General features: G+C 44.0%; 1 protein-coding gene across 1 annotated transcript in view; it reads right to left on the bottom strand.

The window, feature by feature from the left end:
• The window catches only part of LOC121919802 (otoferlin-like), a 243,689-nt gene that overhangs the window by 175,629 nt on the left and 54,219 nt on the right, over nt 1-13,841 (bottom strand). Inside the window, exon 4 of the mRNA XM_042446726.1 lies at nt 2,017-2,116. Coding sequence (XP_042302660.1) covers nt 2,017-2,116 — 100 coding nt within the window. The remainder of the gene's footprint in view (nt 1-2,016; nt 2,117-13,841) is intronic.

The following is a 13,841-nucleotide window of genomic DNA, read 5'->3' as shown; positions in this document are numbered from 1 at the left end:
AAGCTGACTGGTTGATTGTCTGGGATTCTGGGTGCTAACTCTGACAGAGCGGAGGAAGATGTTCCTAACCTTTATTTGATGTTCTCTCTTCTCTTCCAATCTGAATCCCCTGGTTTGTGTCCTAGTCTCTGGAGCAGCAGAAAACAAGCTTGCTCCATCTTCCACCTGACAGATGGCTGAAGAGGTCTCCGGTTTCTCTTATTTTTAGCCAGCCACATCTCAAGAGCAAAGGAGGGAGGCATAAGATCCTTCAGTCTTAAAAGCCTTTCATTACGATGACAGATCTGTCCTCCTCTCACCCTCGCGATCCTTAACTGTCAAAAGCCAACCAAAATCAATGCACTTTTTGCAGTTTCCAGGAGACACCAGCTGGAATCCCAATGATATCTTATGCATGCATACAACTCCCCTAAGGAACTGTTTGATATTTTAATTTTTATTATTATTTTTCTCATCTGCAAGGACAGTGCGCTCTTGTAAGAGGGGGCTTGTGAACCCCTCCTGAGCCACTGCATGCGTGTGCCAAGGTGCATTCGAAGCTGATGCCTACTTGGGGTGCATCTGTTGTTGTCATGTGCCATCAAGTGATTTCTGACTTATGGAGACCTTAAAGCAAACCTGTCACAGGGTTTTCTTGGCAAGATTTGTTCAGAGAGGGTTTGCCACCATTGCCTTCCTCTGAGGCCAAGAGAACTAGTTCTTTGCTCCCCAACCTCTGTGAACAAAATGCTCCCTGGTCTCTAGCTAGAGATTCAATGCAGGTCAACCAAAATGCAGCACTGGTAGGGAACCACAAAAGCTTTAACAAAATACAATTTAAATGATACAATAAATCAAACCCAAACCAATGGCCCACTGTACCAAAACTATACATCCCAGGATCCCATAAGAAGGAGATACGGCAGTAAAAATGACATAAAATGGCTCTAATTGTGTGGCATAGCTATGCCCCTGTGAAGGGCTAAACTGCCTCAGGATCTCGCCCTGGCAGATTTAGGAAAGACCACCACTATGATCATTAATAAATCAGAGCTTGGGAAGGTTACTTTTGGGGAGAAGAGGAAATACAACTCCCGCAATCCCATGCTGGCTGGGGGATTATGGGAGCTGGAGTAAACATACCGTATATTCTTGACTATAAGGTGACCTTATATATAAGTCGAGGGCAGGATTTGGGGCCAAAATTATGGATTTTGATATGACCCACGGATAAATCGAGGTAAAACTTAGGGACATGTAATGAAGGATGTAAAGGACGAAGCAAAGGAAAACAATGCTGAAGAACTTATAAAATTCCATCAGACAGAACTATTTGTGCACATGCTAAAGGCTGGATGGATGAGAGAATAGAAGTGGGGTCAGTGTGTCCAGGGCAGATTAAACTTTTGCCTTTCAGTGTGTGTGTGTGTGTGCGTGCACACACACACATACACACATGAGAGTTAAAATACAGTACACTCATCCCTCCATATTTGTGGATTTGATATTTGTGGATTTGATTATTCAAGGATTTGATTAATATGTTCTCTCTAGGAATATCTAGGTCCTCCTGTGCAACTCTATGGTCAACTTTAACTAAATGTTCCACTGAAGGACCTAGAGACTCCTAGAGAGAATACTCTACTGGGCACTTGTAGCTCCTCCAGAGCAACTCTATGGCCAGTGTCTGTTGGACGCTGATCGCAGAGTTGCGCTGGAGGACCTAGAGATTCCTAGAGAGGTGTCCTCTCAGGTAAAAACATGGCTTTTTGTTATTTGCAGTTTTTCCATAGTCACAGGGGTCTTGTGCCCCTAACAGTAGTGTATATGGAGGGGCAAGTGTACTTACATTGACCCATGGATAAGTCGGCTCAGGTTTTAAGGGTCAATTTTTTAACCTAAATTTCTAGACTTATACATGAGTGCACACAGTAAGTGCTCTTTAACATGTCTGCAAGGATGCTTATGCTGGGAGCCATGTAGGAAAAATGCAGCCTTTTGTCCCAATCGCCGTGCACCAAATGTTACCCCATTTACCCGGATGGCGGCGTTGTTGTCATCGATCAAGGTGTCCGTCACGTTCAGCTGCCCTTCCTCCACCACCTTCTGCAGGACCATCTGGAAGGTACCGATGAGTCTAGGGATCGAGAACCAAAAATGGCCATGAGGATGCTTGGCCGATGTGCAAAACTAGCCCCTTTCTCTGGCAATGTCCAGTTGGCTGGATAAGTCTCAGAGCTACCAAGAAGACCTTGTACAGCAGTGGTTTCCAAGCTTTGATCCTCCAGATGTTTTGGACTTCAACTCCCAGAAGCTTGGCCAATAGTTAAGCATCCTGGGAGCTGAGGCCCAAAACATCTGGAGGAAGATCTGAAGCTTGGAAACTACTATTGTAGAGGATGTGGTCTCCATCAAACCAAGGATAAGAGCAGGGCAGTTGTATTCTGTCAGGCTTAAGTATCCTAAAAAAACACCAGATCTTGTCTGATTTTAGAAGCTAAGCGGGACCAGCCCTGGTTAGTATTCTGATGGGAGACCAGCAAAGGATCCTGGGTGCAGTAGGCTCTATTTCAGAGGGAGGAACTAGGAAAACCATATCTGACTCCCTTGGAGAATGGTGGAGTCTCCTTCTTTGGAGGTCTTTAAACAGAGGCTGGATGGCCATCTGTCGGGGATACTTTGACTGAGAGTTCCTGCATGGCAGAATGGGGTTGGACTGAATCAGGGCCCTTCTTGGGGTCTCTTCCAACTCTAGGATTCTATGAATTGTTGAAAGGTAAGTTAATGCCTAGCTAAATTCTACTGATTCAATCAATACTCTAGTTTACAGTGTAAACATGTTGGGATGGGGAGCAATATACCCTGGTTTTCATGCAAATGTTTTCTCCCCCCAAAATATTTTGCTTTTCTAAAAAGAATATTTTGCCAATGCTGTCCCAGAATGCAAACGGCCGTTTCCTCCCAGTGAGCTGCATCTGTGTGTCACCTCCTCCGGTTGAGGATGAGAAAAATGTGCAAGTATTCTTTCCACCCGGAGGATAGAGTGACATGTAGTTCATTAAAAAATGAGCAGCTCATGTTTGTGTGTTTCATTCCACCACCTGCACAATGAATAATGCATCCTCCCAAGCTGGTATTATCTTGCAAGCACACTGACCTTTCCTTTCTTTCTTTTTCCTTCTGCAAAAAAACCCACATTGTCCATGTCAGCCTCTATCTGGCTGAACAACTTGTTGGTTGCCCCCCTTCCTTGATGTTTCCCACAGCTGCAATTTAATACAGTAGTTATCTCCTAGTAGCAGCGTGCCAGAAAGACCCAGGAGCAGGAGCATCATTGGGAGGTGCGAGGGGTGAGGACAGCACCGGGTGACACTTTGAGGTGGCATAGAATCATAGAATCACAGAGTTGGAAGAGACCACAAGGGCCATTGAGTCCAACCCCCTTCTGCCATGCAGGAACTCTCAGAATCAAAGCATCCCTGTCAGATGTCCATCCAGCCTCTGTTTAAAGACCTCCAAAGATGGAGACTCCACTGCACTCTGAGGAAGGAGTGTGTTCCACTGTCGAACAGCCCTTACTGACAGGAAGTTCCTCCTAATGTTGAGCTGGAATCTCTTTTCCTGGAGCTTGCATCCATTGCTCCATTGTGTCCTATTCTCTGGAGCAGCAGAAAACAAGCTTGCTCCATCCTTAATGTGACACCCCTTCAAATACCTAAACAGTTGACTTGGATGCACATAACAACTACAATAAGGTGAAGTCAAACAGAAGAGACAGTGTTGTGTAGTGGATTCAGTCTGATGTACTGGGATTCTGGGAAACCAAGGTTCGAGTTCCTGCTCCACCATGGAAACCCACTGGGTGACATGGGCGAGACACACTTTCTCAGCTCCAAAGGAATGTCATGGCAGGCATCTTTGGAATAATTTTTTGCCAAGAACACCCTTGGATAGGGTCACCAAGCTGGAGTCAGCATGGTGCAGTGGTTGAATGTTGAAATAGGACTCGGAGAAACCAGGTTTCAAATCCTCACTCAGCCATGGAAACCCATTGGATGACCACACTCTCTCAGGCTAAGAGGAAAGCAATGGCAAACTTCCCCTGAAGAAGTCTGACCAAGGAGAGGGATGCTATAAGTCAGAACTGAGTTGGAGGCTGTCTGGTGCAGTCGGGTGTGATGGTTCCATTAGGACTCCAGAGTTATCGTTATTGTTGTGCCTTCAAATTGTTTCTAATTTATGGCAAACGTAACGGCTTCCTTGGCAAGATTTGTTTAGAGGAGGTTTGTCATTGCCTTCTCCTTTGGCTGAGAGAGCGTGACTTGCCCAAGGTCAACCACTGGCTTCCATGGCCAAGCTGGGATTCGAACCCTGGTCACCAGAGTCGTGGTCCAGCACTCAAAAACCACTATGCCACGCTAGCATTAGGACTCCAGAGACCAGGGTTCAAATCCCCACATAGCCAAGTGGGTTATTAGGAGAGGTCACACTCTCTCAACCTAAGAGGAAGACAGTAGCAAGCCTCTTCTGAAGAAATCTTGCCAAGAAAACCCTAGGAGAAGGTCACCATAAGTCAAAAATAACTTCAAGACATATCACAACCACCACCACAAGAACACCTTTGTTTAGGTCATCTTTTAGGATTCAGGACTAACACTCACATATGTGTGTCTGTTGTGGGCCTTTAAGAGGATTCTGACGTAGGATGACTCTAAGGCGAACCTGTCATGATTTGTTCAGCGGAGGCTTGCCATTGCCTTCCTCTGAGGCTGAGAGTATGTGACTTGCCCAAGATGACCCAATGGGTTTTGTGGCCAAGTGGGGCATTGAATAGCACTCACTAGAACATCATACCCTCCAACTATTGCAAGTTGGCATTGACAACCCTGATCATTCTTCTGCCATCCCACTTTTTTCAACTGCTTTTAAAATGTCCCGGTTTCTCTTCTTTCTTTCCTCCTTTTGTCTTCATCTTATTTCAATGGCTGCAATGTTTAAAGTGCAAAAGGAGTTTGCACTCCATTAACTCAGCAGGAGGAAAGGAAGAGAGGTGCAGAATCTTGCCCTTCCCAGTCATCTGAGGCAAAAGCAAACTGCTGCATCCTTTCCTCACTCGTGTCTTTGCTCCCATTTGCAGCTTTTGCCATCTTGACCACTCTCTGATGTTGCTTGGTTACGTGTGTCCTGGTTTCCATTTGCAAAATGCTGAAGGACATGAAGCATACAATAATAAAACTGCATCACCATAATTGCCACCAGTAAGGATTTGGAAGCAATGTAAAGTTGCAGCTCAAATTTAATTCATGGGTCAGGGTTGTGCCCCAAAGGACCAGCTTAAAATACACAGAAAATTTCCTTTTCCCATCTCCCGCTGCCTGACTCACGACTCGTCTTCCTCCCCAGAGATCGGCCTTGCAGAACGGCAGCCCTGCTGCCCTACATTTAACCAAAAGCCCGCAGGCGCTTTCCCCAACTGTTTTTAAAATATTAATATCTGGTTCTGTAGTGCCTCCTCTTATTTGTTTTGCAAGGAAAGCCAAGGCTAAGATGCCCGTGGAGATTCGACTGCAGAGAGAAGGAAGGCAAGAGGGAAACAGAAACCCATGCCTCTAATTTTAAAAGGATCAGATATTTACAGATGGAAGGAAATGTGGCGATCCTTGAAATTAGAGTACAGAGGGAGGGAAAATAGATTCGATAAGGCAAGGATGGGCAACTGTGGCTGAAACTGTATTTTAACATGTTGTGCTCAGCCTTGAGGAGAGGCAGGAAAGACATGAAATTTACTACTACTACTACTACTATTATTATTCCAGGGGCCAGCTTTCTGCTGCTGGGTGGGGGCCACAAGGACTTTGTTGTGTGTCTTGAAGTCATTTCCAACTTAAGGCGACTCTACAATGAAGCTATCATGGGGTTTTCTTGGCAAGATTTCTTCAGAGGAGGTTTGCCATGGCCTTCCACTGAGGCTGAGAGTATGTGACTTGCCCAAGGTCAACCAGTGGGTTTCATGGCCCAGCGGGGAATCAAACCCTGGTCTCCAGAGTTGTAGTCCAACACTCAAACCACTGTGCCATGACTACCTATCCATGCTCATCCTCACCACAGTTGCCTGGGACTCAAAGCATGTTAAAATGCATGCAATGCAGCTAAAAGCTTGACAAAAAAAGTCAATCGTGAAATAGAAATAAATATTGACAATATTAAAAAGTCAAGCCTCACCTGGAATAATCCTGTGTCCAGTTCTGGGCCCCACAATTCAAAAAGGATGTTGAGAAACTGGAGCCATGTGTCCAAAGGAGGGCCACCAAAATGCTGAAGGGCCTGGAAACCATCAAGCTCTAGCAGTGGTCCCCAAACTGTGCCCTTTAAGAGATTTTGGACTTCAGCTCCCAGAAGCCTCAGCCATGTTGGCCAGTAATCTGAGATTCTGGGAGCTGAAGTCCAAAATCTCTTAAAGGGCACAGTTTGGGGGCCACTGTTTGGAGACCCTGTCAGAGAGTGGTGGAGTGTCCTTCTTTGGAGGCTGTTTTTAAACAGAGGCTGGATGGCCATCTGCCATAGGGAAGGCTTTGCATCTGTGTTCCTGAACGGCAGAAGGGGAATGGACTGGATGTCATCCAACTCTAGAATTCAGTGGAGTTTATCACATGAAGATCAGGATTTTCTCCTGTGAATATCCCAGAAAAATGGCATACTTACACAAAATGATTTCACACGACATCGTACAAAACCTGCCATTAAAGTGGTCACAAAGAAGCATTGACACGCATCTTTTTACTTTCAAGATTTCAGCCACAATGCATTTCTGATATCACTTTATTTGTGCAATTGCGTGAGATCACCATCCGTGCAATTACTCGCCATTTTCACTTTATTTGCAGGATGCTCAAAATGTGCTTTAATCTCTGTTTAATGTCAAAATCAGCCCCAGTGTGACAAACTCCTATGATTCTATAATTGGGAATACCATACATCGGTGCATCTGCGAGGGAATGTGTAGTCTTCTGTGAATGGTCTGGAAACCATGAAGCCTTATGAGGAATGACTGAGGGATCTGGGGATGTTTAGCCTGGAGAAGGGAAGGTTAAGAAGTGGTAGCCTTGTTTAAATATTTGAAAGGATGTCACATTGAGGAGGGAACAAGCTTGTTTTCTGCTGCTCCAGAGAGTAGGACACAATGGAACAATGGATGAAAGCTCCAGCAAAAGAGATTCCAGCTCAAAATTAGGAAGAACTTCCTGACAGTCTCTTCCATTTCTATGATTCTAAGTAATGGCTGTTTGACTTTGGAACACACTCTTATGAAGAGTGGTGGAGTCTCCTTCTTTGGAGGCTGTTTTTAAACCGAGGCTGGATGGCCATCTGTCATAGGGACTGTTTTAATAGAGTGTTCCTGCATGGCAAGGAGTTGGACTAGGATGGCCTTTGGAGGTCTCTTACAACTCTAGGATTCTAGGATTCTATGAAATCCATTTAAAACTTGCAATTAAATAAAAAAAAAATCACAATTTAAAACACTGCCCACTTTCTGAAATGCCCTTTTCTTCAAAACCTTCCATTCTAATAGGCTCTCAGAATAATAAGGAAAACATCCACCTCCTGATGGAAGGAGAACAAGGAGGGGGCCGTTCTGGCCCTCCTAGGAAGGGAGTCCCAATGTCCAAGGGCAGCTGTGAAGAACACCTCCAGCACCTGTAAAGTCCATGAAAGTGCAACAAACAAACAAAAGAACCTTGGCAACATCTGGAAGGCCACCTCTGGCTTTTATTTTATTTTTATTTATTATTACATTTTAAATGTGTTTTCCTGAAGGTAAAGAATGCAAAGCCTCCCTATGGCCTAGTGCTTTAAGTGTTGGAGTAGGACACTGGGAGACCAGGGTTTGAATCTCTGCTCAGCCATGGACTCTTAGGGTCACCATGAGTAAAGTGACTCGAAATAACATGACGACGACAACATTATCTTAGGATCTTGTCTACACAATTAAAATACTCATATTTGAACATGTGGAGAGATCTTGTAGCACCTTTGAGACTCACTGAAAGAAAGAAATTGGCAGCAGGAGCATTTGTAGGCTTCAGTCTATTTCCTCAGATAGACTGAAGTCTATGAAAACTCACACTGCCAATTTCTTTCTTTCAGTGAGTCTCAAAGGTGCTACAAGACCTCTCTATGTACTGATTCTAGAGACTAACGCAGCTATATCTTTGAATTCATGTTTGAATAGAGTGTGGTCCCAACACATGCAATTTGGAGGTGTTCAGGCTTTTTGTGGGGTGCATGTTGAGAGAATCCACAAATGCCATAGAAAAAAAGCCTTCACGCTTTTTACCGGACAATCTGGGAGCATCTGCAAGGATGCACATTACTGAACACTTAGCCATCCACTTGCTACACATGGATTTTCCTTCACATGTGCATTTTCAGCAGAGGGAGGGAGAATAAATGCAAATACTGTACCTGACTATAAGTCGACCTCATGTATAAGTCGAGGGCACGTTTTGGGGCCAAAATTATGGATTTTGATATGATCCGTGGATAAGTCGAGGGTAAAACTTAGGGACATGGAACAAAGCATGTAAAGGACAAAGCAAAGGAAAACAATGCCAAAGAGCTTACAAAGTCCCAGCAGGCAGAACTCTTTGTGCTCATCCTAAAGGCTGGATGGATGAGAAAGTAGAAGGAGTCAGTCCTTATAGGGAAGATTAAATTCTTGTCTTTCACCAGGGAATGGTTATATAGCTACAGATACAGATAAAGATATATGAGTTAAAGTACAATACTTACATTGACCAGTGAATAAGTTGACTTAGGTTTTTTAGGTTAATTTTTTACCCCAAATTTCTAGAATTATATATACAGTAGAATCATAGAATCCTAGAGTTGGAAGAGACGGCAAGGGCCTTGATCCAGTCCAAGCCCCTTCTGCCATGCAGGAACTCTCCATCAAAGCACCCCATTGACAGATGTCCATCCAGCCTCTGTTTAAAGACCTCCAGAGAAGGAGACTCCACTACATGAGTATATGCAGGAGATGTGAATATGTGCAGGAAAGTGAGAGCAATTAAACTTTAATGTGGATGTGCAAATATCTGCAGCAACTGGCATAACATACTTATGTGCAGACTAGCCCTAATGTACAAAGTAATAGCCATTCCAGAGGCCTTCCAGAAAAATAGATGCACTGCACTCCCCCCCCCTCCCCGGTACCCTTCAGCATTGCATTGACGCATACCAGGAGATGTGGGCCAAGCAACATCAGGATGTGGTCAAATGGGGAGGATTATTAATTGGGGAGAACAGACAAGTGAGGAAAGGCTGCAGCCAATTTCCTTTGCAAGAGATTCGGCCTCCTCTCCTCTCCTTTCCCTCCCTGCTGAGTTAATTCTGACTTCTGTTGCTGGAAAGACTGAAGGACGTGAGATGGCTTATACCTCTGGCTCCAAGAGGGCAAGTAAATTTACCGCTTTCATTAACCTTCCTTTTCCAAAGAGCGGTGAAACAGGGACGACCATGGCACCTAAAAACAGCAGGCTCTGCTTCATCATTAAATGGTGCGCAAGTGTGCAGTTAACAAGGCCAATGTTCAGAGCTCTACCTTGGGAAGGGAAGAGGGGGAAAGGCACTTGAAAGCATAATGGCTTTGAAGAGCGAGTCAGATCGTCTTGCCTGGAAGGGAAGCAAAAGGTGGAAATCTGTTTCCAGAGCTGCTTCTCTAAATCTTTTGGCCATGGCTTGTTTCTTGCTCTGCACACACACAAACACACCACTTCTGCATGCAGCAGGCAGTTGTCAAGGGGAAGTGAGAGCCAGCATGGCACATTGGTTACAATGCTGAATGGTGACTCTGGAGACCAGGGTTCAATTCACCCTTTGGGTGAGCTTGGGCAAGTCACACACTCTCAGCCTCAGGGGAAGGCAATGGCAAAACCCATCTGAACAAATCCTGCCAAGCAAAACCCATGATAGGGTCACCATAGGGGGGCCGTAAGTTGGAAACAACTTGGAAGCACAACACAACAACAACAAGAAAGAGGGGGACACATTGCATGCCCTCCAGCGTCTTATAGATGAAAGCTGGGACACATGTGGCCAAACAACATCAGAATAATAATGAGGAGGATGATTTATTTATAGCCCACTTGTCCCTGAAGGATTGAGGCAGATAACAATCATAAAATTGTTATGAATATTGTCAAGATGGTAGAAAGTATTAGAAAAGCAATGAACTTTAGGAGGAACATCTTGACAGACAGGGATGGGATACACACCACCATTATTCACTTTTATCCTTAAAGCAAGCTCTCTAGATGCCCCAAAATCATAAGGACCTGACCCCCCTGACGTCCTTGCTATCTTCTCACCAATGATGGTTGGTGGCAACCATCAATGGCCACATGCCTCCCATGCCCACACCTTTGTCGAGGAGGATGGTTTGGCAAAGTTGTGTGTCTGTGCGTAGCATAATAAACGGTTTTGCAAACACTGATCTTCCTCCAAGTCCAGCCTCAGACACATTTTCCTGTCATTTGTGCCCCAGCGCTTTCATGCCCTGAAGAAAGGAATCCTTCTGGCGAGATTTCATGTACAGATCAAGGCAGCTCCAAGTCCCTACATTAGCACAAAGAAAGGTCCTGGAGGAAAGAATAATGAGGCATATCAATGCTGCCAGGGCAGAGCTGAGCATTTCTCTTTGGGAAGGCTTCCTGCCATGCTGTCATTAAAAGGTCACATCTACAGGGTCCTTCTGAGCTTTGCAAGTTCAGCCTCTATGCACAGCCCTGCATGCATCACCGGACATGCTCAGATGGATTGCCATTAATCAATGGGGTACAAACCAAACATGACCTCCCTGGCACATATTTCTGCAACTCAGGGGTTCTCATCTGCTTTCTTCTCCATCAAGTGCTCTTTCTGTATTCCTTTCCCTTTTTAAATTCAAATTTTTATTAATTTTTTTTCAAAAATCCAAACTGTAAATTCCTTTTCTTGTACATCTTAAATCTTATGTTCTTAATTTACATCACATCACTTGCGTTCTCCCCCAAAATATAAAATATGCATTCTTTTTCCCTTTATCCACCCTTACATTCACTTGTATTCTTGTTTTTGTCACCTTTATTCAGTTTCTCTCTTTTTATACTTATATTTTCTTTACTATTTACTATCCATTTAACTCATACACTCGGTATTTCTTTATTTTGTCCATGTATTTATCTTGTTTTCTCTTTTCTTATCATAATCTATAACATTGGTTTTTTCCCTTTCATCTATTAATATTCCAAACCTTATTCACATATTCTGTTATAGGACCCCAGTTGCTTTTAATTGGTTTCTTATGAATCAATGCTGCTAACTTATCCATTTCTCTTAATATCCAAATCTTCGGTAACCAATCATCCATGGTAGGAATCTTTTCTGATTTCCAATTTTTAGCTATTAAAAACCTGGCTGCTGTCATTGAATATCTCTTTCTGTATTCCTAACACAGACACAACTTGAGGATTTTTTTAAAATATGCAGAATAACACACATTTTCCTGCAAGGGAAGCTGATCTGCATTTGCATCTGCAGAACTGTGCTGCCTTTCCCTTTCATCCAAATTATCCATTGCTTTCTAAAGTTAACACAACATCAGGGGGATGAGATGCCATAACTGCAAAGGAGGACAAGGCACTGCAGAATGAAGGATGGTTTTTAAAAATGGTACAGAAGCAAAGCTTTTGTTTTGTAAAATGTCATTTCTGGGAGATCTCTGACAGCATTTCTCTCTCTCTCTCTCTCTCTCTCTCTCTCACACACACACACACACACACACACACATGCGCACTGCTGCTGCTGCCCAGTAGCAGTTTGGCACAAATAGGCTGCACCTGCACTGCAGAATTAATGTGGTCTGATACTGCTTCAACTGCCATGGCTCCAGGCTATGGAATTCTGGGAGGTGTAGTTTGGTGGGATTTTTAGCCTTCTCTGGTGCCACAAAAAACTACAAAATCCAGGATTCCACAGGATGGAGCCATGTCAGTCAAAGCAGTGTCAAACTGCATTAATACTGCGGTGCAGATGTGGTCTGAGTCTGGCTCCTTAGGAAAAGCCTGTCTGACATGGGAGACCCTCATGATAGCCTCATGCCTCACAAGAGCACCTATTCTCACCACTATCCAAATGTTAAGAGCCAAAGAGGGAAAGTGTGAATACCTCCTAAATTGCCGCACAAGGTGATGCAACTGAATTACAACCTCTTCTTTTCCTCTTCTTTTCACACGAAATCATCACTCATCCGTTGGTGATGCATCGCTGATTTGTTGTTATACTGTCATTATCATGCAATTTTGCATTAAAAAGAGATACCTATCAATGTGAAATTGAGCAATAATAATGGTACAACAACGGATCAGCAACAGATGAGTGACGGCGTCATACAAAAAGGACGAGGAATCATTGGTTGTAATTTTTGAATTGTGGGACCCAGAACTGGACACAGGGTTATTCCAGATGGGGCTTGAACAAAGCAGAATAGAAGGACACTGTTACTTGGTTGATCTAGGCACTATACTTCTATTGATGCAGCCTAAAATCGCATTGGTCTTTTTAGCTCTTGCATCACAATGTTGACTCATGTTCAACTTGAGGTCTACTAAGACTCCTAGATCCCTTTCCTATGTATAAATCCCCTTAAGCCAGGTGTCCCCCATCCTATATCTATGCATTTCATTTTTTCTGCCTAAGGTCAGAACCTTTGGTTTCTCTGTGTTAAAATTCATTTTGTCAGTTTTGTTGTTTGAAATTCATTTTGAGATCATGTTGCTCCTCAGCCTTCTCAAACGGTTTGTGAAAAGAATCAGACAGCCATGTTTTCTCCCATGAGTTTCACGTCTCCCTTTAGGCACAAGCTGCTCACACTCAAGGCACTCCCACTCCATCTGCCATTGGGAGAAGAGGCTTCCCACATCTATAGGGACGGAGTATAAATCTGAATTTTAAAGGACCTTTATGGAACCGGCCCTCAACTTTCTTCAGGGGAGCAAGATCTCATGAAAGTGGAAAAAACATGGCTATAATCATGCTATTTTTTTAACCTGGGAAAATACTTCTCTAGCCATTTGTAGGTCCTCCTGCACAGAAGTGGACCACAGAATTGCACTGGAGGACCTACAAATGCCTAGAGAGGACATATTATTTTGGCCATGTTTAGGGCGGCAGCGACAGCAAATACAGTAATCCATAAATAAATCTGTGAGCCAGTGCGGCACATTGGTTTGAGTGTCGGACTACGACTCTGAAGACCAGCTCCGCTGTGAAACCAGTGTCTAGAAACCCAGTGAAACCGAAGTCTCTCAGCCTCAAAGGAAGGCAATGGCAAACCTCCTCTGAACAAATCTCGCCAAGAAACCCCCGTGATAGGTTTGCCTTGGGGTCAGCATAAGTCGGAAATGACTTGAAGGCAGACAACACACACAAGCCCTTAACCTGCAAACATGGAAGGATGACTGTAGTCTGAATTTGAAAAGAGCTAGCCAAAGTGCTTAGTCTATTTGGGGACAGAGTTCATCTCCATGGATGACATCGCCTTTAAAGTTCAGATGAACCCTACAAATGGATTCACTGCCCAACTGCCAGCAACTGCGAATGCCAAATTATTGATATGTAGAGAGATCTTGTAGCACCTTTGAGACCAACTGAAAGAAAGAAGTTGGTAGCATGAGCTTCCCTAGACTTCGGTTCGGTCTAGCTCCTCAGATGCACCAAATGCATCTGAGGAAGTAGACTGAAGTCTAGGGAAGCTCATGCTACCAACTTCTTTCTTTTAGTGAGTCTCAAAGGGGCTACAAGATCTCTATGCACTGATGATATAG

This window comes from Sceloporus undulatus, chromosome 1 (genome assembly GCF_019175285.1).
Source record: "Sceloporus undulatus isolate JIND9_A2432 ecotype Alabama chromosome 1, SceUnd_v1.1, whole genome shotgun sequence".
Classification (NCBI taxonomy): domain Eukaryota; kingdom Metazoa; phylum Chordata; class Lepidosauria; order Squamata; family Phrynosomatidae; genus Sceloporus; species Sceloporus undulatus.
The sequence above is the reverse complement of the archived record's forward strand: the minus strand, read 5'-3'. Positions and strand labels throughout refer to the sequence as shown.